This window comes from Egretta garzetta, unplaced genomic scaffold (genome assembly GCF_000687185.1).
Source record: "Egretta garzetta isolate BGI_Z169 unplaced genomic scaffold, ASM68718v1 scaffold203, whole genome shotgun sequence".
Taxonomy (NCBI): Eukaryota; Metazoa; Chordata; class Aves; order Pelecaniformes; family Ardeidae; genus Egretta; species Egretta garzetta.
The window spans coordinates 640,542-665,010 of record NW_009259235.1 but is presented as its reverse complement, the minus strand read 5'-3'; the positions used below and the strand labels follow the sequence as shown (position 1 = coordinate 665,010).

General features: G+C 49.3%; 1 protein-coding gene across 1 annotated transcript in view; it reads left to right on the top strand.

The window, feature by feature from the left end:
• Positions 1 to 23,744, top strand: part of ACAN (aggrecan) — a 28,682-nt gene extending 4,938 nt beyond the window's left edge. The window contains exons 6-16 of the mRNA XM_035891465.1: positions 1,138 to 1,650; positions 2,160 to 2,334; positions 2,773 to 2,900; positions 3,022 to 3,315; positions 3,478 to 3,672; positions 4,378 to 8,112; positions 19,866 to 20,024; positions 20,523 to 20,605; positions 20,934 to 21,078; positions 21,853 to 22,035; positions 23,525 to 23,744. Of these exons, the coding sequence (XP_035747358.1) occupies positions 1,138 to 1,650; positions 2,160 to 2,334; positions 2,773 to 2,900; positions 3,022 to 3,315; positions 3,478 to 3,672; positions 4,378 to 8,112; positions 19,866 to 20,024; positions 20,523 to 20,605; positions 20,934 to 21,078; positions 21,853 to 22,035; positions 23,525 to 23,613 (5,699 nt within the window). The 3' untranslated portion in view covers positions 23,614 to 23,744. The remainder of the gene's footprint in view (positions 1 to 1,137; positions 1,651 to 2,159; positions 2,335 to 2,772; positions 2,901 to 3,021; positions 3,316 to 3,477; positions 3,673 to 4,377; positions 8,113 to 19,865; positions 20,025 to 20,522; positions 20,606 to 20,933; positions 21,079 to 21,852; positions 22,036 to 23,524) is intronic.
• Positions 23,745 to 24,469: the final 725 nt, after the last annotated feature.

The following is a 24,469-nucleotide window of genomic DNA, read 5'->3' as shown; positions in this document are numbered from 1 at the left end:
AGCAAGAAGGGGGCAAAGCACACTGGTATATGGTCTGTTCAGGGCAACCAGAGGCTAACATTCAAATAGGATTGCCATCTCTAAAACAATAATAACAATATTTTAAAATATGTTTCAAAACCCCTTTGATACAGCCCTGTTGTGCCCAGATGCGTGCATGAACAGTGTGTCAGGAGGCCCCTTAGAATTATCCAGCTACATGGCCAGGCTAAAGACTGATCCACCAAGCCACAGCCTTCTGGTTATCTCAGGGTATGCATCTGAAACTGCTGAGTACAGCCAGTCCTTGTCTGAGCATCTCTACCTAATTCTCTGAATCCCTTGAGCTCTGGAGGTACTGGCAAAAATGAACTGGCAGGAAAATGGAATTGGAATTAAACAGAGCAGGGAAAGCAGTATTAGGGGAAAAGCCTGGCAGTGTCTCATTATCTCTTCCTCCCCAGCCAAGACCTGCCTGGCTGCATATCCAAGATGTCCCATCCCTCCCTCACCTGCCCAGTTCCATTTTAAGTTGCTCTTTAAGCCTCCGTCCTCGCTGCAGGCTGACCTGCTCAGCGGCACATTAAGCACGTTCTCCTACACCCAAGGGACGTGACTTGAGCAGAAAAGTGATGTGGGAGTGGAAAGGTGGGAGTTGTTTGAATGTATTTGGTACAGCAAGTGGCCTTGGCTGTCCTGGTGACAGGGATGCTTGTATGTCATGAGCTCTGAAGTCGTCGCCTGGGTAGAACAGAAGGGATCCTGGTGAGACTTCATGCATTGAGCGTGAGGACCCAGTTGTCGTTCTCCCAGGGCTCAGACCTGCTGTGGAGGTTCTCCAAGCTCCCCTACTTCCCTCCGGCCACCTTAAGTTCCTTGCAGCAGGCACTAGAGGTCAGTGCAGACTTGGATATGGGCAAGGTGTTCCCGGGAAGGAGAGGAGGGAAAGTCCTCTCTGATTTGCCGGCTGTGGTACCCTCCGTGCTGGGGTGTTGTAGAGAGGGAGGAAAACCATTTCTTTTACCAGACCATCATGATTTCCCTGCTCCTCTCAGAGCCAGCAAACACCCAGCTTCTTCTCCGAGGCAGCACCAGCGCAGTGCCCCTTGCTAGACTTGACCATGTCCTGTCTGACTGCTGCTTTGTCTCCTGGTGTAGGGGACGACGTCGAGACCCTGGTCCCAGGGCAGTTCATCGATGAGACGGGAAGCGAGCTGGGCAGCGCCTTCACCATCCAGACCGTCACCCAGACTGAAGTGGAGCTACCTCTGCCACGCAACGCCACGGAGGAGGAGGCCCGCGGCAGCATTGCCACCCTGGAGCCCATCGAGATCACGCCCGCCGCCACCGAGCTGTATGAGGGCTTCACCGTCCTGCCCGATCTCTTCGCCACCGGTGTCACAGTAGAGACAGCTGCCCCGGAGGAGGAGAACGTGACCAGGGGGGATGTCACAGGGGTGTGGGCTGTACCTGAAGAGGTCACCACCATAGCCTTAGGCACTGCCATCACCACTGAAATGGCAGAGGTGAGCACGGTGGAACCGGCCGTGGTGATGACTGCCACACCAGGATTAGAGTCTGCCTCAGCATTCACAGTGGAAGATCAGCTCGTGCAAGTGACAGCGGCCCCCGGTGTTGGTCTTCTCCCCGAGCAGCCCATCTCCCCCATGGGTAAGTCACCAGGAGTCCAAGAAGCCTGAAAATTGGTTTCTCCTAGAGGTAACCATTCAACTGAAAACAGTCTGAGCTTCTGCCATTGCAGTGGGCGTCCAGGTGCCTGGAGGTGTGCAGGTCTGTTTAGGGTCAGGGACAGGCTGAGTGCCTCCACTACAGTAGGACAGGAGGGGTGAGGAGGAGGCTGTGGGTCACCTCATCATGTGCTGAAAAGGGATCAGCTGTCTGATGCTTGGGGCTGCCGTGGTCACACTCTGCACTCCCATGTGCATCTGGCTCTAGGGAAGGGGAAAGGCAAAGCAGGAAGATCCTAGAGGAGGGCTTAAGAGATCCCTAGAACATCACCCTCGATGGCAGCAGAGCTCAATGAATGAGTTATCTCTGTCAATGTGGGTTTGACAGGCACTGGTCCTTGCACTGTTGTTGGGAAGATCCTTTCTGGTCACACATCTCAGTGGAGGGCGGGTCCCATATCTGCTGTCTCACCACGGCTTCTCTTCCCCCAGGTGTGGTGTTTCACTACCGCGCCGCCAGCAGCAGATACGCCTTCTCCTTCGTCCAAGCCCAGCAGGCCTGCCTGGAGAACAACGCGGTTATTGCCACCCCCGAACAGCTCCAGGCTGCCTACGAGGCTGGCTTTGACCAGTGTGATGCTGGCTGGCTGCGGGACCAGACAGTCAGGTAAAACTATATTGACTTGGGAAAAGCACCTCTCAAAATGATTATTCAGCCATGAAATTGAGGCTTTACTCTGGTCTGTCCTGCTGCTCTGCTCATCAGCATCTAAAGCTTTCCTGACCTCAGGTTGTCTCCAGGCCATGATATCTAGTGGCCAATAGACCTGTTCTCCTCAACCTGTCCTACCTCTTTCCTAACCTGTGCATACGTCCTGCAGCAGTGAGCTCCAAGTGTACTGACATGTAGGAAAAGTGGAGAAAAGTTTGTAGGCATTGCCCCAAACTGTAAGTGCAGATTAAATTTGTTTCCATGTCACTCTGGGGGCTTTGAGCACCTCTAACAGTGAATTGTTCATGTCCTGCTCCCAAGTGCACCAAGATTCTTCAGTCCAGGGTACATAGGGCTGACCCTGGGTTACCATTTCTCTCCTTCTTTTGGTAGGTATCCCATTGTGAATCCCCGAAGTAACTGCATAGGAGACAAAGAGAGCTCTCCAGGTGTGCGGTCATACGGCATGCGCCCGGCCTCAGAGACCTATGATGTGTACTGCTACATCGACAGGCTCAAGGGTACATTCTTCCCCTTCCTCCGGGCATGGTTGTGGAGCAAAGATGTGCTTTGCAGCTCCACATCTGTGTGTGCTTGGGTGGGGTGCAGGGACTCACACCTGTCCTCTCTTCCATCCTTCAGGTGAGGTGTTCTTCGCAACCCAGCCAGAGCAGTTTACCTTCCCAGAAGCTCAGCGGTACTGTGAGAGCCAAAACGCCACACTGGCCTCTGTTGGCCAGCTCCATGCTGCCTGGAAGCAGGGCCTGGACAGATGCTACGCTGGCTGGTTAGCCGATGGCAGTCTCCGTTATCCCATCGTGAGCCCCCGTCCTGCCTGTGGGGGGGATGCACCTGGAGTGAGAACCGTCTACCAGCACCACAACCAGACGGGCTTTCCCGACCCGCTGTCCCGACATCATGCCTTCTGCTTCAGAGGTACCCTCCCACACCTTGTGGGGCGTGTAGACCGCTCTCCTCGGGGAAAGGGATTTCATGGGGGAGGTTGGGTACATCAAAGTGCCAGTTTGGGTGAAGCACTTCACCAGCATCTTGGACTGTGAATTTTTGGAAAATCCTGCCAATACTTTTTTGTTCCAGCTCTGCCACCTGTGGAGGAGGAGGGGGTCACCTCGTTGTTTGACGAAGATGTGCTGGCAACCCAAGTGATCCCTGGAGTGGAGGGGGTACCCTCCGGGGAGGAGGCAACCGTGGAGACGGAGTTTGCCACTCAACCTGAGAATCAGACAGCCTGGGGGACAGAGGTCTTTCCAACTGACGTGTCGCTGCTCTCAGGTGGGTCAGAGTTTCACCATCTCCTGGGTCACAGCATGGCTGGTGTTGTAGGTTTGGGACACTCCCAAAATAAATGGATTGTGTCTTTGCTGAAGGAGACTCCCTCTCAACCCAGACAATTATCACCATATTAGCAAAGTCTGAGGCCGTGCACACAGGTACCACAGGAGGCGCCACACATGTATATTATTGAACTTTTGTCTAGGACTGACCTAACTAACTAGCCATCCTGCCATGCTGCAGACCAGCACACATAGCATTGCCCAAGCACCTTACAAAATATGTTGCTGTGTACCCAGGACGGGAAAGGCAGGCCAGAAACAGATCTCAGACCATGCCTTCCAGACAGGACAGAGCTGCAGTATGGTTAGAGCAGCACCAAACTTTTCCTCTTCCACGTGTTATCTCAGAGGAAGCAGTAGCTTGATTTTGGCACCTGGGAGTTGGTGTCACTGTTGCCATTGTCCCATGTCAGAAGATCACATATTCTGTCAGTTTTCCATATTTATATAATTTACAGTTGTTTAAGATGTAATGTTCATTAACAAATTTGAAGGGACCAAACGATTTCTGCAAATACTTTGTGCCTTTATCCCAAAGGTATCAGTTTGGAGGTAAATTCAACCAGGAAATTGTTAATAGCTTCTTTAAAACAATTTAGTAAATAATTTTCCTCTCTCTCTCTTTGTTCACTTTCTTTTCCAGTGACTCCATCTGTTTTTCCTCCAGCTACCGTAATACCAGAGGAAACAAGTACCAATGCTTCCATCAGCGAAGTGTCAGAGGCTGTGACTGAGTCTGGAGAACATCAAGTCAGTGGTGAATCCTCAGCTTCCGGGTGGATATCTGGAGTCCCGGATACAAGTGGAGAACCAACTTCTGGAGTTTTTGAACTTAGTGGAGAACACTCAGGGATCGGGGAAAGTGGATTACCATCAGTAGACCTGCATACCAGTGGCTTTCTACCTGGTGAAAGTGGGCTACCCTCAGGGGACCTGAGTGGGGTGCCTTCTGGCATTGTCGACATCAGTGGCTTACCTTCTGCAGAGGAAGATGTATCCGTGTCTACTTCAAGGATACCAGAAATCAGTGGGATGCCATCTGGGGTGGAAAGCAGTGGGCTGCCTTCTGGATTTAGCGGAGAAATCTCTGGCACTGAGCTAGTCAGTGGCGTGTCGTCTGGAGAGGAAAGTGGACTCACTTCTGGTTTTCCTACCGTCTCTCTTGTGGATACCACATTGGTGGAAGTTATCACAACAGCACCAGAACGGCAAGAGGAGGGAAAAGGATCGATCGGAGTCAGCGGTGAAGAAGAGCTGTCGGGATTCCCGTCCACTGAATGGGACACCAGTGGTGGAGCCCAAGGGTTGCCCTCAGGAACTGATCTCAGCGGGGAGCCCTCTGGAGGTCCTGAGATCAGTGGGGAGCCTTCTGGGGTGCCTGAGCTCAGCGGGGAGCCCTCCGGAGGGCCTGAGCTCAGTGGGGAGCCTTCTGGGGTGCCCGAGCTCAGCGGGGAGCCCTCTGGAGTGCCTGAGCTCAGCGGGGAGTCTTCTGGGGTGCCCGAGCTCAGTGGGGAGCCCTCTGGAGGGCCTGAGCTCAGTGGAGAGCCTTCTGGGGTGCCTGATCTCAGCGGGGAGCCCTCTGGAGGGTCTGAGCTCAGCAGGGAGCCTTCTGGGTTGCCCGAGCTCAGCGGGGAGCCCTCCGGAGGGTCTGAGCTCAGTGGGTTGCCCTCAGGACTGGATGTCAGTGGAGAACCATCTGAAACCCATGAGGTCAGTGGCCTGGGGGACCTAAGTGGCCTTGCGTCTGGTATCGATGGAAGCAGTGAGTCCTCGGGCATTACCTTTGTAGATGCCAATTTGGAGGAAGTGACAACGCCCTCAATTACAGGAGCAGAAGCAAAAGAGATTTTAGAAATCAGTGGATTGCCTTCAGGAGGTGAAGAATCATCAGGCATGGTATCTGGGAGTTTAGACATCAGTGGTGAGCCTTCTGGGCATGTAGACTTTGGTGGGAGCGTTTCTGGAGTACTCGAGACGAGCGGACACCCGAGTGGAGTGATTGACAGCAGTGGTGAAGTCTCTGGAGTTGATGTCACCAGTGGCCTACTGTCTGGAGAGGAAAGTGGACTCACCTCTGGCTTTCCCACCGTCTCTCTGGTGGATACCACTTTGGTAGAAGTTGTAACACAGACGTCAGTTGCACAAGAGGTGGGAGAAGGGCCATCCGGGATGATAGAAATCAGTGGATTTCCTTCTGGAGACAGAGGACTATCTGGAGAAGGGTCTGGAGCTGTGGAGACTAGTGGGTTTCCTTCAGGGACAGGAGACTTCAGTGGAGAACCATCCGGGATCCCATACATCAGTGGAGACATTTCTGGAGCCACAGATCTAAGCGGACTATCTTCAGCAGCGACTGATATTAGTGGGGAGGCCTCAGGGCTTCCAGAAGTCACTTTAGTCACTTCTGATTTAGTAGAAGTTGTGACAAGACCAACAGTATCACAGGAACTGGGTGGGGAAACAGCTGTCACATTTCCCTACGGTTTTGGGCCAAGTGGTGAGGCCTCTTCATCTGGTGAATCAAGTGGGGAAACATCTACATTGCCAGAAAGTGGTATAGAAACATCAACAGCTTATGAAATCAGTGGTGAAACATCAACAGCTTATGAAATCAGTGGTGAAACATCTGCATTTCCTGAAACCAGCATAGAAACATCCACAGTTCACGAAATCAGTGGGGAGACATCTGCATTCCCTGAAAGTAGTGTAGAAACATCCACAATTCATGAAATCAGTGGGGAGACATCTGCATTCCCTGAAAGTAGTGTAGAAACATCCACATTTCATGAAATCAGCGGGGAGACATCTGCGTTTCCCGAGTTTAGCATAGAAACATCAACAATTCAAGAAATCAGTGGAGAAACATCTGCATTTCCTGAAATTAGAATAGAAACATCCACAAGTCAAGAAGCCAGGGGTGAACCATCTGGCTATCCTGAAATTAGCACAGAAACATCCACAGTTCAAGAAGTAAGTGGGGAAACCTCTGCGTTTCCTGAAAGTAGTACAGAAACATCCACAATACAAGAAGCCAGTGGCGAAACATCTGCATTTCCTGAAATTAGAATAGAAACATCCACCATTCAAGAAATCAGTGGGGAAACCTCTGCATTCCCTGAAATTAGAATAGAAACATTCACAAGTCAGGAGGCCAGGGGCGAAACATCTGGCTATCCTGAAATCAGCATAGAAACATCCACAGTCCACGAAATCAGTGGTGAAACATCTGCCTTTCCTGAAATTAGCATAGAAACTTCCACAGTCCATGAAATCAGTGGAGAAACATCTGCCTTTCCTGAAATTAGCATAGAAACTTCCACAGTCCATGAAATTAGTGGGGAAAGTTCTGCATTTCCTGAAATTAGAATAGAAACATCCACAAGTCAAGAAGCACGGGGTGAAACATCTGGCTATCCTGAAATCAGCATAGAAACATCCACAATCCAGGAAACCAGTGGGGAAGAATCTGCATTTCCTGAAATCAGCATAGAAACATCCACAGTCCACGAAATCAGTGGGGAAACATCTGCCTTTCCCGAAATTAGCATAGAAACTTCAACAGCCCATGAAATCAATGGGGAAACATCTGCATTTCCCGAAATCAGCATAGAATCTTCAACAGTCCATGAAATCAGTGGGGAAACATCTGCCTTTCCTGAAATTAGAATAGAAACATCCACGAGTCAAGAAGCCCGAGGTGAAACATCTGTCGTTCCAGAGATTAGCATAGAAACTTCGACAGTCCACGAAATCAGTGGGGAAACATCTGCATTCCCTGGGATTAGCATAGAAACACCAACAAGTCAAGAAGCCAGGGGTGAAACATCTGCCTATCCCGAGATTAGCATAGAAACATCCACCATTCAAGAATTAAGTGGGGAAACCTCTGCGTTTCCTGAAATTAGAATAGAAACATCCACAAGTCAAGAAGCCCAGGGTGAAACATCTGCATTTCCTAAGATTAGCCTAGAAACATCCACAGTCCACGACACCAGTGGAGAAGCATCCGCATTGCCTGCTGCTAACATCGAAACAGCTGCCACATCTTTGGCCAGTGGTGAGCCCTCTGGTGCTCCCGAGGAGAAGGAAATTCCTGACACAACATCTGGAGCTGTGACACACTCCATCACAGGCATTTCAGGGGAAACCTCTGCCCTAGACGTTGTAATTAGTACCAGTACTCCAGATGTTGAACCAACACAAGGACCCAGGAACACTGAAGAGGCTCAGCTTGAAATAGAGCCCTCCCCTCCCGCGGTGTCAGGACAAGAGACGGAGACGGCTGTTCTAGACAATCCCCATCTGCTGGCCACCGCTACAGCTGCCCTGCCTCAAGTCTCAAAAGAAGCAATAGATGCATTAGGACCCACTACAGAAGGTACTGTGTCTTCTTCTTGTATGGAAGGGAATGCGCTACAGAGGGGAAGGGAGGGAGGGAGGAGGCAGAGCTGTCACGTGTTGCTTCTTCTACAGCAGAGAACATTGACACAGAAGCAGGCTTGAGCAAAATATTACTGTGGTGGGAAGCCATAAACATGTGGGGTTTTCCACAGGTCGTGTTCAATAGCTTCTGTCTTAACAAATGATAGTCTGTGTTTGGGCAGGAAATGCAATTATCCAGCCAGCGTAACCACGTCCCCAGAATCCTCCTGGACCTCCCTCCTGCCTGTCGATGGCAATTACATGCCCCTGGGAAGAGCAGCAGAGGACCAGTTCAAGGGAAGCACCAGGAGATGCATGCCTGGCCTTCCCTCCCTGCACCATAGCAGTAGGCATCGTTCCCTCCTCCTAATTGCTGTTCCTGGTGGACACAGCTGCAGCCCAGCCGTGATGAGCAGCCTGGTGGAGCTGGTGCCTGCCAGGAACGTGTTGGGGGCATCATCTGCTTGTGCCCCTCGGGGTACCCAAGTGATCGCTGGGACATAGGTGAGCTCTCCCCTCTGTCCTGCCAGAGGTGGGGGCTTGGAAAAGAGTATTCTGTGACTGGTCATTGAGAGCCGCTGTGACCAGGCTCCTGAGTGTGACATAGCTGGGGAAGGCACTAGAGCATTCACACCCCCTCTGAAATTGCTCTTAGCTATTGCTATAATCTAGAGAAAACAACATTTTTTTCTTTTCCTGTGGAAACAAGAGCAAAGACGGTTCCACCCACCAGAGACTTCCACCCTGGCTAGTGGATGCAGCTGAGAAGTTGGATAAAACAGGCTGCAAGTCCCTGTCCTCTTTTGTTTCTCTTTCCATGATGTGCTGATTTGCTGCCTGTATCCCCAAGTGTTTCACAGTGCTTGCTCCGGAGTGGGAGGCTGGACATCAGCAGCTTTGCAGTGCCAAGGGGTAAGAGGCAAAGCAAGCCAGCTGGGGACAAAAATCTCTGCTCTCGGCATCATCTGCGCTGAGCACAATGTCAGCATCGGGCAAACTGCTCCGGGCCCTTTGGCACAGAGCATGGGTGTCCTGTGGTCTGTGTCTTACCCTGCTTTCTGCAGCTAGAATGGGCTAAATATGTGAGACGATACCTTTTGTCAGCTCTGCTGGTAAATGCCCTTCCTTCTACCCTGCCCCTTTTTTTTGGTGTTTTAGCACTCTGTCTTTGGTAGGACCCCTTGCTGCCAAGTATAAACAGATTAATATTTAAATCTGAGTAACCATTTATGGTGAAAACCCTCTTCTAGCTTTCTGACAAGCACACACCCCCTCCCCAGCAGTGTTCACGTGCTGTGGATACTGCAATGAGAAGAAAATGAGATGGGGACATGGCTGTGCTTGCTGATGGCTGCTTCTTGGCCAAGGGAGGAGCCCAGTCCCGGTAACACAGGATGAGCTGTGGCATCCCTGGCCATGGCTTCATTTCACTTTGCTGGCTCCTGGAGACAGGCCCCATTTCAAAACCACCAATGCTTGTGCTGTTGTATGAAGGTCCTACTGAGGTATGCTCAGTTCTCAGTGGGCCACATGTTCATGTAGGACATGTTGCTTAAGTATGGTACAAAATGTGCGTGCAAAGAGATTTGCTCAGTTCCTTCTAGCAAAAGTAACATTAATTCCACTCCCTTCCCACATTACCTCCTGAACTGCTTCTTTTTGGTTAATTTACACCATTCAGCATAGGTAGCTCTGGACTCAGTAAAGGTCTGTAAGTGCAGGGTTTTCTGAAGCTCAGCCTGGTTTCTAACACCATTTCCATCCCCAAAGTGTTTTGAATGAGTCACTGCATTTCCCTCTGTGTCATTTCTCTCCCTCGGAGAAAACAGGTAATCACAAACCTTTGTTCAGTCCTGCTCACAGCGCATTTGAGGTCCTGCCTGTCTGCTGAGCAGCTGCACGGGGGATGCTGCAGGGGTGGGCGAGGGCAAGAGGAGTCCTTCCCACAGCACTGGTCTCGCCTGGCACGGCATCTGGGGCCTGGCAGGGTGCTGCAGGAGGTACCCACCCAAAAGCCCTCCTTGCACACCTAATGGGCTCAGCTTTTGGGCCATGCCCACTGCCACATCCAAGTTTGGAGACAAAAACAAGCCAGCAAAGGTAGGGTTGAGGGGAAGGAAGGAAACCAGCCAGTGAGGCTCAGTATAAAAAGAAATTTAAAAAAAAATATTGGCCCCAAAGTGTGGTTTTATTTCATTGCTTTTTCTTTTTATAAATTACCCACAATGCGATTGCCAGATTCTTCACAGCATTTGTTAGCCAACATTCTTGTGAAGTATTTTGAAAGAAAACCATGTGTTCGGCAGCTCATGTGTGAAGAATCTTGAAAAATGTTCTGAAATTGGAACATGTTGTGTGTCTGCAAGGCACAGAGATGACGCTGTAGCAGCTGGGGTTTCTTAGCAGGTGACAGGGCAAGTGACGACTGCATGAAGTTTAACTGTAGACTCCTTATAGAGATGGGCTTGAGTACACGTGAGTGGCTGGTGCTCCCACCAGGGAAGATATTCTAAGGTAAAGCTTTTCTTTTGATTGGCGTGAGTGGCTGGTGCTCCCACCAGGGAAGATATGCTAAGGTAAAGCTTTTCTTTTGATTGATAAGCTTCTTTACTATGATGTCCCTATAGGGGACCTGGTCAGGGTCTGAAGGAAGCTCATCCAGGTGGCAAGAAAATGTATTGACCATGAACTTGCAAGACCCCTGCAACAAAGCGAACTTCTTCTAGGGAATTAGAGCAAAGTGATGACAGAAGAAGGGAAAAAAAATGGAAAAATAATCACAGATTTCCTTTTTTGGGGTCGTTACTCTTTATAGTGCTCTGGGGATTGTGAACAGGGAAAGTCTGCAAGGAATAACCAGAGGCTGGAACCCAAAATACTATTTCCCATGTTGTGGCTGCCTTTTTCACGGAAGCTTCACAGTCTTGAAGTGTAGCTCTCGCAAAAAGATCAGTTCTAGTATCTGTGCCTTGTGCAGTGCTCAGAGTTTGTAGGATGTAATGGATGCCCATTAAGTGCAAATAATTTAACATTAAAGCATGGGTGAAGCTAGTTCAGCTTACAGAAGGAGCTTAGAGTGAGGAGCAGGGAGGCATGTGCCTGTGGCCGCCTTGGCCTGTCATTGAAGGGTTCCAGTTAAATCCAGCAGTCTTTTTAGTGGGATGATTTAAGAAGAATGATATTTTTCTGCTCTGCTGTAGCCTCTGCTTCTCTCTAAAAGCCAGACCCAGAAGAACAAGAAGACTGTAGATTAACGCTTGGAGTGCCCGTATTTTTTAGTATTTAACCAAATTAAAGGCTATGCATGCACATGTCTTTAGTCAGCAGTTTGATTCCTCCACAAGGACAGGAGCCCCACAAGCTTGAAGAATTGTCTTGGCTTCTTCATCCAGAGTTTTGCCAACTCAGCAGGTCTTTTTGCTCCTGGTAAGATTTGAAAACAAATAATTATTAGCTGAAAAAAAGCATGCTGGCACTTCAGTGAAAGGCTGTGGTTTGGAGCACTCTGACCAGTCAATGACTTAAAAACTTCAGTCAAGTTGAGGGAAAAAAGAGAAATGTGCTGATATGGCAGCTATTTATGTGAAGTTTTGCTTTTCTCTGGTGAAATGAGTCCATGAAGTCTGCTGCCTATGGCCCCAACACAGCTGAAGGTTAGAATCCAAATGAGGAAAGGTCTTGATGGGCTTTCCTCATTCTTCATGCCGTGGAAGTCCAAGGTTTAGAGTTTTGTTGGTCCAGAGAAGATCAACACAGAAGAAAAAGTCTAGAAAACATTCACCTGGTTCATAATGTTTCACCTAATGTGGAATGAAGAGTATGATCTTAAGAAGGAGATGGAGGTACCAGTCCTGGCTGAGAGACAAGCAAAAGCACAGACCATTTGCAGCTGACCAGCTGATTTGATATCTCCTGGATATAGTGTCTATTTTGCATCATAAGTTTCTTAGCTTAACTAAAACCTTTCTCTGAAAAGGCAACCTACCATCCTGGACCAGTGTTATGTACATGTCAGTTTACTTCTACGCATAATATTTTGGAGGCAGGGATGTCCACATTTCCTGAGCTCTCCTTCCGTGAGAGTGTTGGACAAATCAAAGGTCCCAGCAGATCAACAGGTTCTCTTGGAAACTTGCTGTTCTCTAGGTGAATACAGCTTTTTAAGGCTGTAGCAATATCTGCTCCTTCTGCTGCATGGAGGCTATGGTTTAATTACTGTAGTTAATTATTTTAATTGCTTAATTGCTCATCATAAGTCACTAGCTGGTTATGTGATGTTCCATGCTAGCATTTTACTTAAAATGTCAGAGAACTGTTTTCCCAACTCCTCCTATTCTTTTCTTGTAGCAGTCACCCTACAATTGCTCCAGTGTTTTTCTTTGCTGTTTGAGCTATCAGATTGGCAGTTCAAACTTTCCAGGAGTCTCTGAAAAGCAAATTTAATTTGTACATGGATTTTTTTTTTCCCCTCAGCCTCCAGAAGATAATTGTCTAGCTGGTCTCTGAGTCCCTGTTTGGATAATTGCACTTACAAGGAGGCCTGTAAAGAAAGGGTTAGGGGCACCACAGGGGCTGTTGGACATCCTGGAAATGCCTTGCCTTTCTGTCCTACCTTTTCCTCTCTGCAGAACAAAACCCGGAGTTTAAATCCTAGGGTAAATTTCTAAACCAATTACTCACAGCTTCAGGAAAACTATACAGTGTGTCAGGGTTTGGATGATAGCATCCTCTTGGTCCACAAGCTGCTTCTCCTTAGTAGATGTTTTAAGCACAAAGCTGACCTTTAATGTGTATTCTTGCTCATCTTCTGCACAGGCTGCCATTGAGAGAAATGCACAGACTGTATTGTTTTAAAAAGTGTTAGCACTGTTTCTAGTATTGTCTTTTCAGCTCGGGATGAAGGGTTTTAAAAGCATTTCCTTCTCACCACTGACACTGCGTGTTCACTTTCGCATGCCATTTGCCTTCTGAGCAAAACCAGGACCAATCTATTTCTCTTTCCTTTCTAAAGGATTCCTCTTTCCAGTTTCCATGATCTAGTACAGCAAACTGTTTTCAAAGGCATGGGGAGAATACTTGTGTTTAGTTGCACCAAAAGAAAATAGTTCTGGCTAAATATAGTATGTATCTATCTGGCAATGTAAAAGAAATCTTAGGAAGAAAATGGTGAAACAAATGCAAAGTTTGCATTGTAGCTATGTAACTCCCCTTGCTTTCTCCAGCCAACAGTTTACATCTTCCAGATGTACGACACTGTTTACATTGGATATTTTGGTTTAATTGTTTTTTGGTTTTGTTATTTTTTTAATCTAGAATTTAGACCTTGGGTCCTGTTAGTAGCAAAAAATAGAAACTGTTGTGACAATAGGCTTGAATAATCTTTTGCAACTTCTGGGCAATATTAACTGCAGTACGAATCGTCTTCTTCTAAAGAGCTGCTAACTTGGCATTATCCTCAAGAAGTGAGTCAATAATATGTTCTAAATGGGCTTCCTATTCGTGGCACTGCAAAGCATTTTCTCCCCCGTCTTTGTTCTAGAGCTGAAGCTCTTGAAATCCAGGGCTGCCTCTGTTCTGCATCCCATGCGGCATCGCTTGTCCTTTGTTAGCACTGGGGAACAACAGCAGCAGCCTTGTCGTCTTGACGGTTGATAAGCTCTTGAGCTGCTTCTCAAAGCAGAGATGACTTTTTGAATGACTGCTCACCCAAGCAAATAACTCACTCGAGCCTGTGTAAGACCCTTGGATGTCATGGTACCTGGCAGCCGGTGCTGCGAGGCAGGGGCTCGCTTCCCGCTGAGCAGAGCTGGCAAACCCCGCGTGCCCCGGGCTTGTCAGCTGGCGGAAGAGGTGTACAGTGATTTGCTAACCTCACCTAGCTCTAAGCTCAGTGCAAATGGACACATTTATGGTATATAAAATGCTACGAAGAAAATAGCCAAGCATTGCATGGTAGATAGCATTTTTTTTTCACTGGAGTTCTCCTGTAAATCCTTTGGCTCTGATGTGGTATCCTAGAAAAACCCACAAACTGGCTTGCCATGGTTTCTAGAGACAATATCACTGCCAATTTTGCCATTTAGAACTTACTTTTTGAAAAGACCTCCAAGACCTAGATTTTCTGGGAGGACCAGAACCATCTTCTCCCAACCCAGCTGGTATGTTTGAGTTTCCTGACATCAGCTTGGTGAGGTGATTCTAACATCCAGATGGAAACAGGGTCACTGCCCCAACAGCCCAATGGATTGAAGAGGGAGTTTGGTATTTATGATCATCATGTGCTTAAAACTTTTCCTCTCCAGCCATTTGCAGCATGGTTTTGGGACAAAAAAAAAAACCTGTCTGTGTCTCACTTGTATTTGTTGTCTGTTTTTCCAGTACTACCTACAAGTACACACCCTTTCTCTATGTGTCATATATAAAAATATATATGTATATGTATGGAGAGATATATGACATATATTATATGCAGAGATTTGCTTTTACAGCATATATAATATGTGCAATCATATTATATACAATATGTGTAAAAGGAAATTCTGTTCCAGTGTTATTTCCCAGCTGGAAATTTGTGGCAATGAATTTGCACTCGTGTGCCTGCTCCCTCCTCCTCCAAGACCAGGGATGGCGACTGACAGTGTGTCTCCTGCATCTCAGAAGAGATCTTGGATGTGCCAAATTTTAGTCCACGTGGCCAAAGATGGCCGAAGACTCATTATTCCCTGCTAAACAGTCTGCTTTAGCTCTCGTATGTGCTTTTCTCCCACTTCTGCAGTGTGCTTCCCACTTCATGGAGCCTAATGGACAAAGGAGAGCCTTTCCTCACTTGGTCAGCTGGAGCCCACTGGAATCAACACGACTTTGTGCTGCCACTGCTGTTGGGAATCCCAGAGGGCTTCTAGAGTTGTAATCATCCCTCAGGATACCTCATTTTCCTTTATGCTTTCTATCTTCTAGGAACTCCAAGTGTGACTAATGAGCAATAGCCAGCCAAGTTCAACTCTTCACTTCTATTAGGCCCACAACCCCCATTTTGTTCTGGAAAGTATTTATTAGTGTCATGGAAACAGGATCTCCAATTCTCTTCATGTTGCACTGAACAAAGAAATCCAGAAAGCATTCATGAGTATTTAGAAGGGCAATTGAGAGGGAAAAAATCCTTGTATCGGTGAAGAACTAACTGCAAAACTGGTGTAAGATGTTCATCAACCGTCTGAGGAATAATTTCATTGCTCACAATGATACAGCCTAGAATAAAGATGACAACCTTCATGCTCCAAAGCACGAAATGATTTACTATTCCAAGGTCAGGAAGAATTTTTGGCATCACTTAGGCACGTTACAGAACACGTCAACTTTTAGTTGACATATCAGACATTGGCCACTGAGCAACTAGACAGCCACATGGGATAAAATATGCATCTGCTCTCATATGTCTGGGGACACTGAGCAGCTGGACCACAGTTCTGCAGGGAAACAAGTGTCCGACTGAATATACCCCAATCAGAAGATGAGCACAGACCTTGGGGAGTCACTGTTCTGCTCTGGTATTCCTGTAGCCAGCATGCTTATCATGTCTGAATGTTTCCTCACTAACCCCTCTCATCCACAAGGAGAGCATGGAGTGTTAGTGAGCACTTTTAAAGCCTTACATTTGTTCTGAGCATGAAAGAGAGAAACATCTTGCATGGGGATCTAACCAGTCATCATTTAACCTAACCTGCATGGATGTGCTCCCACTTTCTTCCCTAGTCTTCTTCCTTATTTCTTGAGTTGAACGTCTCTGAAATCTTTGCCTTCTGAATTATTTTTCTTCTGATTCCAAAGCACAATAAGTCAAATTAAGGCTCAGTCTGGAGAGTTACTGGGAGAAGAGCTTTTACTTCCAGCACAAGCTAGATTCTACAATATATAGACACAAACTGGCTACCTGTGGCCTTTCACAGAGCATCCATGCTTCCTTCCTTCTGCCCCAAGATTACAGGGGATGGAAGTACTACCTAGGCTTGTGCTAATTAACAAGCTGAAAAACACTGGAGAGCTGGGGGCCAAACTCTTCCCATACTGACTTCTCTTTTCAACTCCAGAAAAACAGAAAGAATCTTAAGGGCTGCTCTAGGTGGGAAACCAGGAGTAGTTTCCTCCACCAGGAGGGAATACACAGCTGGAAAAGACATGCAACTTCTTCCAGCCCCATCACAAGCAAGAGAGAGCATAGTGGGGACAGATCTGGAGAAAATGGCACTGCACTCCAATATTCTTCACCAAGGAAGAGGCACCGATAGCTAGGCCTAAGATCCTCAAAGGGAAAAACTTGGGGGTCTCTGAACCACCCTTGAACCCACTTCTTTTCTTCTCCAGTCTTTTCATCTGAAGAAGAGATTTCTTGCCCCAAGACTTCATCTGAATTATAGTTAGGAAGAAACTAGTAGTGAGCACTGGCCCCAGGAAGGCCAGTTAGGAGCTAGAGGTCTATTTCAGGATGTTTCCATCACTTATGAGAATTCCACGTTCTTCCTCATAGACCCATAGCTGGTGGAGGCACAGACGCAAGTTAGCATGTTTGATCCGTCCGGCAGAGACAGTGGACAAGGAAGAGCTACCACAGCTGTCAAAGACACTGAATGCTGTGTATTGGATACATCTTGCCGAGCTTGCACTGATATCTTCAGAGTGGTCTTCAACCATCAAATGACAGAAAACCAATGCCTTCCTTGTTGGGTGGGTTGGGTGTCTTCCCTTCATTCTTCCAGCAGCAGCAGTGGCAGTATATTTTAAAGTAAGACCCTAGCAACTCCTAGGTTCCCCCAAAACAACTGATATTCCCTCCTAAACGAGCAAGGAAACAAGTTCTCCTGTTTTCCTGTGGAGTTGTCTGCCCAGAGCCCTAATGGAAGCCCTTGATTTCTTGCAGACACTGATGAGTGCTACTCAAGCCCCTGTCTGAATGGAGCTACCTGCGTTGATGGCATCGACTCTTTCAAATGCTTATGCCTTCCCAGCTACGGAGGGGACCTGTGTGAGATCGGTACGGCCTACCTGGCTTCAGCTAATCTTACTAACTGCTGCACTACTTCGTTCACACCCTACCCCCCAAAAAAAGCTGATCCCAAAGTGCTCCCATTGATCCTGCCCTCATCTCAGTAAGCTAACATCTAACAGCAGCTTAAAATACACTAGGGAAAAGCCTTGAGACTTTTGCTTATGTATTTTGATTACTTTGTTGATCACAGCACGATGTCCTCTAAGATTCCTAAGCAGGAGCTTCTGGTGTCTTCTTTAGCTTTCTCTTTTTTGTTAAGTTTCTCTAGTGAAGCTCCATACAGGTTATAATGGTGTTGATCACAGAAGACGCTGTCTCTTTGGGTCAAGAGTCTTCTGTTCATCTGTAACAGTAGGGAAACATCTGAGTACATCTTCACCCCAGGCAAACTTTCTCTGCTAGACTGCAATTTCATGGAAGGATGCTTCAACTGAGCCGTGAAAAATTATTGTGTTTCCCTCTGTGAAGATACAGCTGAGAGAAGCCTCATTCACTCCAGGAATCTCCACTGATTTGACACAGCACAACATTTTTGTCACCTCTTCAATGTGGCTTCCTGTGGCAAAATCAGCAGGGGATGTATATCTTTGAGAAAACGTGAAGTGACCTATTTTTCCATCAAAATTAGGTACTATGACCTGCACTAATACTTCTTTTTGTTTCTACAAGGAAAGAAAAAAAGGATATTTTTTTTCTTAAAGCTGATGAAAGTCCAAACTTTTATCAGCTTAGCTGAGAGGAAGCTCTCCTGCCTTGCTCAAACAAAAGAGGAATAAGGTTGCAGTGTCTTCTTCACCTTGGCCTGAGTAACGATACTCTACATTGGACTTTGTGCTCCCCTTTCTCTGCATCTCTCTTTCTGCTTCCAACATGAATGTATGGAGTAGTCCATAAGAGGAAGGCTCAGGATCGTTGGGTCATCTCTCTTAACATCACTTTCCCAATGCAGCCTAATCAGCCCCTGATTTACCCATCCCTGCTACCTCTTGTTGAAGATCCCTGTAGCAGGACAAGAGACTGTCTACCCTGTGGCTGCTTGCTATCTTGTTTGGTCCAAGCCAGAATTACTTTCCTATTTTCTATGATTTATGGTCTCATGATGGTGGGGGCCATAGCCTGGGAGATGCAAGAGGAAGCCAATGCCCGGAATTCAGCGGTGAATGTAAATCTTGATTATTATAATGAAGAAACCTTCCTTTCTATAACATCTCTTGGTCTCCAAGAACAGCAGGACAGCTGTGCCACCTCTGTGCACACAGCCAATCCTTGTCATCATGACAGCGTCGCTACCAGGGAGCAAGCTTTTCGTCATTCTTTTCCAAGACAATTGCTGTCATATTTCCTGTTAAGTAACAGTCCTGCTGAGGTTCTGTGCCATGTGTTGCCCCACCCCAGCCTGTGATGACAAGCGGTGGTGTTCAAGCAGCTGGAAAAAAGTCTTAAATCTCAAAAGACAGAGCTCTCTGCTCACCTTGTGCAAGCGACCTGCCTGCAAAGACCAAGAATCCTTAGAGCTTCAGCTACTTCCAGATAATCCATTTGATCTGTTGAAGAAGGCAGAAAATGTTTTTAATGCCTCAACTAGCAACCCTTCCAACATCTATGAAGCATCTGTAGTCTCCAGATGGAAGAACACCAGAAGGGTGGATTGGGAGGAATTAGTGTGATGGAAGGTGACAAGTGGTTTGACCTACCAAGTTTAACAACAGAAGAAAGAAACTGAGTACAGAAAACCTTCCTGGAAAGGGAGAGAGGCATGAGGACTCATGAAAGCCCACCACTCCAAGACCAGCAAGTGCCTGAGGAAGCATGGTAGATCAGGCGGCTTAAGGGCTGAAATTAAATACGTTGCATTTTCTGTTTCCTTCGGTCACATGTAGCAGATGTGTGGTGTTGCATTGCACAGGAGCTGCTGAGGCCTTTTCTGGTGGTTTCTCCATTTGCCTCTGCTCATCTGTGGTTTCTTTTTTTTTTAATTAATGGGTTCAATTCTTCAGTGTTTCTCAGATGGTAAAAGATGTTCTGAAAAGTTGAGAAATTTTTGTACTTTTCTAGCAGCTTCCAAGTCCTTTCCTTGAGATTTCATTTTCTCTCTCTGCCATGGTAAGTTCAGGCCCCCGGCTCTTTTCTCCCACCTCTGTAGGCTTGCTTCTCCTCCAGAGCCCCAGAACCACACCAAGCAATGCAACCACCCAACACTGCGTTCTCCTCCCCTCTTTCCTTTTCAACACATACATGCTGATTCTGGGCATCTGGATTCAGGTTTTGGAGCTTCTTTCCAAAGCAAGAAAACTCTACAGGCCAGCATAAGTGGGAAGAGAAGGGTTCTTCCTTGGTCAGTTCCTCAAAAACAGAGTCCAGGAACATGACACAGGGATTGAATTGCTCACGAGTAAGTTTGTATGACTCAAGCTTTCTAGTAGCACTGGTCAGACTGCTGCAAACAGGGGGTCTTCAACACAAGCTCCCCTCTCTGCCTGTGTCTTGGATGCATTCTGATCATTTTCCCTGGGATTTCCCACAGGCAACAGTGTCAGAGTTTGCTTTTTAGTGGAAGTGACCACATGTTGTTCCATGCCATGAGAGCATGAGCTGCTAAGAGGTGAGTTGGAAGGCTTCCAGACCCAAGCATCAACTCCTGTTCATCCCTCCTTTGTGTGTTTCAGACCTGGAAAACTGTGAGGAAGGCTGGACCAAGTTCCAGGGCCACTGCTACAGGCACTTTGAAGAGAGGGAGACTTGGATGGATGCAGAGACCAGATGCCGACAACATCAAGCCCACCTGAGCAGTATCATCACCCCAGAGGAGCAAGAATTTGTGAACAGTGAGTGCTGAGGGCAGCCTGAGACTGGGCAGAGGTCCATCCGATGGACTCTGAGTCTACAGGCAGATTTATCCAAAATGATGTAAAAACCACAATTTCCCCCACTGGTGCTCAGATATTTCCTAACAAGGCCTCACCCTTGCGTGGGAGAGGAAGAACCATCCAGCCATGAGACAGAAGTGGGCCCTTTCTCGGCTAAGACAGTTCTTTGCTTTTACCGCATTTCTGGTGTGTCTTGCTCACGAGATGTTCACTTGCTGCAACAAGCGCAGTGATTCGTGCCAGCGTGGGTGGATCCATGCTCATGGCATGCTGAGTGGGGAGGGAGACGGACAAATATGAGGGAGGGAAAAAAGGACATGAGCAGCTAGTGACTGGGAAGGAGCCAAATGACCCAAAGGCTCCAGGGCCACAGTCAGCTGAGATGGCAAAGAAACACCTCCAGCAAGGTGTAGGGGAACCATGACCCACTCTTCTCTCCCCCTCTGGCTCTTCCAGGCCACGCACAGGACTACCAGTGGATCGGGCTCAGTGACAGAGCCGTGGAGAACGACTTCCGTTGGTCCGACGGGCACTCCCTGGTAAGCCTGCAGCCCAGGGCACGGTTTTTCAGGGGGGGGAAGAGGTTCCCCTTGGGTGGAAAGAGCTCCATGAGTTATGTGCTGAGTGCTTGGGCTGGGCGTTGAGTGGAGGCAGCCCTAAACTTTGTAGGGCTCATGGATTTTCCAAACCTCTGGTAAAGCTGGTCAGCTAAGCTCCTGGTCACCATCCCAATAGAAGTAACTGCTGTAGTAGCAGTGCTGGCAACGCATGGTCTCTGGTGGTGAGCTGCACAGGCAGCAGCAGGGATGAAGGAGGGAGGAGGAGTGAGGGCTCAGCCTTAGGTGAAGGGCTTTCCTCTCTCGGCAGCAATTTGAGAACTGGCGGCCCAACCAACCCGATAACTTCTTCTCAGCGGGTGAGGACTGCGTTGTGATGATCTGGCACGAGCAAGGCGAATGGAATGACGTTCCCTGCAACTATCACCTCCCTTTCACCTGCAAGAAAGGAACAGGTCAGCACCCTGCACCGTGCCAGCAAGGATGGGGGGGCTTAGGCAGTGGCTGTGGGGCTGAAGGCAGGGCCAGGGCTTCGTGTCCCCAGGCAGAGCAGCACCCTGGCTGCAGCATCGCTCCCACACACCAGCTCCATGCCCTCCCACAGGTGCCAGTGGATGGTGCAATGCCCAGCTCCCACTGCCTCTCCAGGAGGCAGGAATGGAGCCCCCGAGGCAGACCGCTGCTTAATTTCAAGGTCCATCACAGAGTGTGCCATTCTCCCATCCCTAAATTTTGTGGACAGAGGCAATCTCAAAGGGATTATAAGGTTTTATGAACTTTTTAATCAACTGTCCCTTTTTTGTATTGCCTCAGTCTGTCGTCCCCCCTCCAAACAAAGGAACCATCCCTCTGTGGGCATAGCAAAAAAAGTCCAGCAGGCTCAGGTGACAGCATCTGCCCAGACAGGACCCAGATACCTTCTAGATCAGAGATGTTACTCCAAAAGGGCAATAACAGGGGAGGGCATCGCTCCCACTGCACCTCAGGGCTGGGCAAGGATGGCTGTGGACACGGCTGCCTCTTTCCACCCCAGAAGTGGCCACCTTTCAAGCAGCCACTGCACACTCCCTCTCTCCAGCACCCAGAGAGCCAGGGTGCAGGAGAAGCAGGGTGATGAGGCTGTGCGTGCCCAGCCTGCGCCAGGCAGGCAGGAGCTGCCCGGGTGTGAGGTGCCCGCTCAGCCAGGCACGACTCCTCGAGCTCTCCATGTCTCTTCCCATCTCCTGCAGTGGCCTGCGGGGACCCCCCCGTGGTGGAGAACGCCAGGACCTTTGGTCGGAAGAAGGACCGCTATGAAATAAACTCCATGGTGCGGTACCAGTGCAACCAAGGCTACATCCAGCGCCACGTGCCCACGATTCGGTGCCAGCCCAACGGGCAGTGGGAGGAGCCACGGATATCTTGCATAAACCGTACGTCTTGGCCCCTTCGCCTTTGGGATAGGGCTGATGCATCCCTGCAGCTGGGAGAAGGAGCTGGGAATGAGGGGGGCATTGCCTTAGGATGCAGGTTAGCTCCGAGCCAGGCAGAAGGAGACCTCATGGTCCCTTTAACTTGTTGAAAGCTGCTCCATGATGAGGCCATGGGAGGTGGCATCTTCTGGGCAGGTGTGGACCACAGGGACTGGCTGAGGGACAGCCTGGGCTATTCCTGCCCTGGAGGTTCCTCCACCTAGGCAGGGCAGGGGCAGCTCCAGAGCCAGGAGAGGGCAACAGGGAGCTTACCAAGGGCCCAGGCTACTTAAAGAAAGGAAAGAAAAAGCAACGGCTTCTGAAAGGGTGAGTTTTGGCACCACCTGCATCAGCAGAGAGAATAGGAGGGGGGAGCTGTGGTCCGCCGGAGCCCTTCCCCGGCATCGCCCTGCCCTGGGAGCGGGCAGGAGCCCTGCGGCAGAGCTAAGCCAAGGCACAGGGCTGGGCTCCTGACCCTTCTCCTATCAGGGCTCCAGCTGATGGCAGCCAGCCCTCTCCCACCCGTGTCCCAGCCTACACCCCTCTCCCATCTCTGCTTGCCTGCAGCTTCCCAATAATTTCATCAGCCTCAGCCAAATCGCATCTGTCCAGTGGCCTCCTTGCCCGGCTCTAGGCCAGCTGGGAAACTCCAGCTAGAGCAACAATCTCATGGCCAGGGAAAGTCGATAAGGGCTTAAGGGACAAACCTCCGCCCCAGGGAGGAGACGGAAGGAGGAGGGATGGAGGAGGTGTCCAAGGGTGAGGGAGGCCTCATGGTGTGAACCAAGCTGCTGACTCCCTTGGCTCTGCCATGGGCCTGGAGAACTGCAGGCTGCTCCCAGCACAGACCACCAGCAACCGACAGACCTGGGCTGTTCCCAGGCAGCTTTTGCTTCTTCCATCAAAACCCTCCTGCAATTATCTCACCAGACTGCTGCCAGCTTTGAGGGAGACTGGCAGCAAAGATCAGGCAATGCCCCCCTTGTCCCTGCCAACCAGACAGTGCTGTTTCCCCTCCTGTGCCCTGAGCACATCCCACTGGTGATAGAGATTTCCCTCGCTGTCCCAGGGGGTTGGGGTGGGACTGGCGGGGCAGTGGGGGGGATGAGGAAGCGGTCCCCGTGCCCACCCTGTGTGCTCTCCCAGCCAAGCGCAGGGAAGGGATGGGACAAGCATCCACAGAGAGGATGCTCCTGCCCAGGGGAGGCACCCGGGCACCTTCACCCCTGGGCGAAGCAAACCCCAACTGCGGGGCGAGAGAAGGGCCGATTGTGCAGGGGCGAGCAGGCTGGCGCCGGGGCACACACCGCCGCTCACCGGGCAGCGCTGCCTGCGGCTGCCCGTGTTTTTCCAGGGAGCCAGGGGCCGGGGCAGCCAGCATGGGACAAGCAGCGTCTCTGTCCTGGCTCCTGCTAACAAGGTGCCTTTTCTTCTCCTGCCTCTTCCGCAGCCTCCAACTACCAGCGCAGGCTATACAAGAGGAGCCCCAGGAGCCGGTCGAGACCCAGCGGCAGAGCCGTGCACAGACCCACCCATTAGAGCGGGGCCAGAGAGACCGAGGGGGAAAGCGAAAGAGAGATTTTTAACAGAACAGTTATATTAACAGAGTCGATTTCTTCTTCTTCTTGTTGCTTTTTTGTCATATAAGGAAAAAAAAAATATATTAAAGACAAACCCACCTTTGTGTATATATATAAAAGAAAAATTAATGGTTTTTTTCCAAGCACCAAAGCAAAGCAAATTAGATCTCAGCATTTTTACTAACCGTCCGGTTCCAATTATCTTCGTGCCTTTGGGGACAGGGAGGGGGGTGGGTTTGCAGAGGGCAGGGGGTTAAGTTAAATAATAAAGATGATTATTTTTTCCTGATTTTATCCACGAACAATGTAATTATTTCTGTTATTTAATCTCCGGGGTGAACAGCACCTTTTGGGGTCTTATTTTATTTTTTTTTTTCCAGAATCCTCCTACTGCTGCAGCGCGTCAGGGTGGGTGGGGAGGGCCGGGGGGCTGCGGTGGAAGGAGCTGCGGGAGGAGGGAGGCGAGGGGATGCTGAGAGCCAGGACCCAGGCACTGGGGGCTGCGGCCCCTCTCTGCTTCCCCGCTGCCCCCCCTGCGGCGCAGCACCCGTTCCGGGACAACCTGTTCTTTCCAGGGGACCGTGCGGGGCACCAGCGTTCCCTGCACCTATTTATATTTTTGAACATATCCTATTTTGAAAGAATGATAAATAATAAAGAGAGTGAAATAGGAACGGGCGCTTTGTCAGTGTTGGTTTTTTGGGGGTAGGGGGGTGTCTGTGTGGGCTGGGGGGGGGCTCTCACAGCAAGGCAGCAGGGAAGGAAGGGGAGCCCAAACGGAGTCCTCCAGGCTACAGGGGACCAGCTCAGCCCCC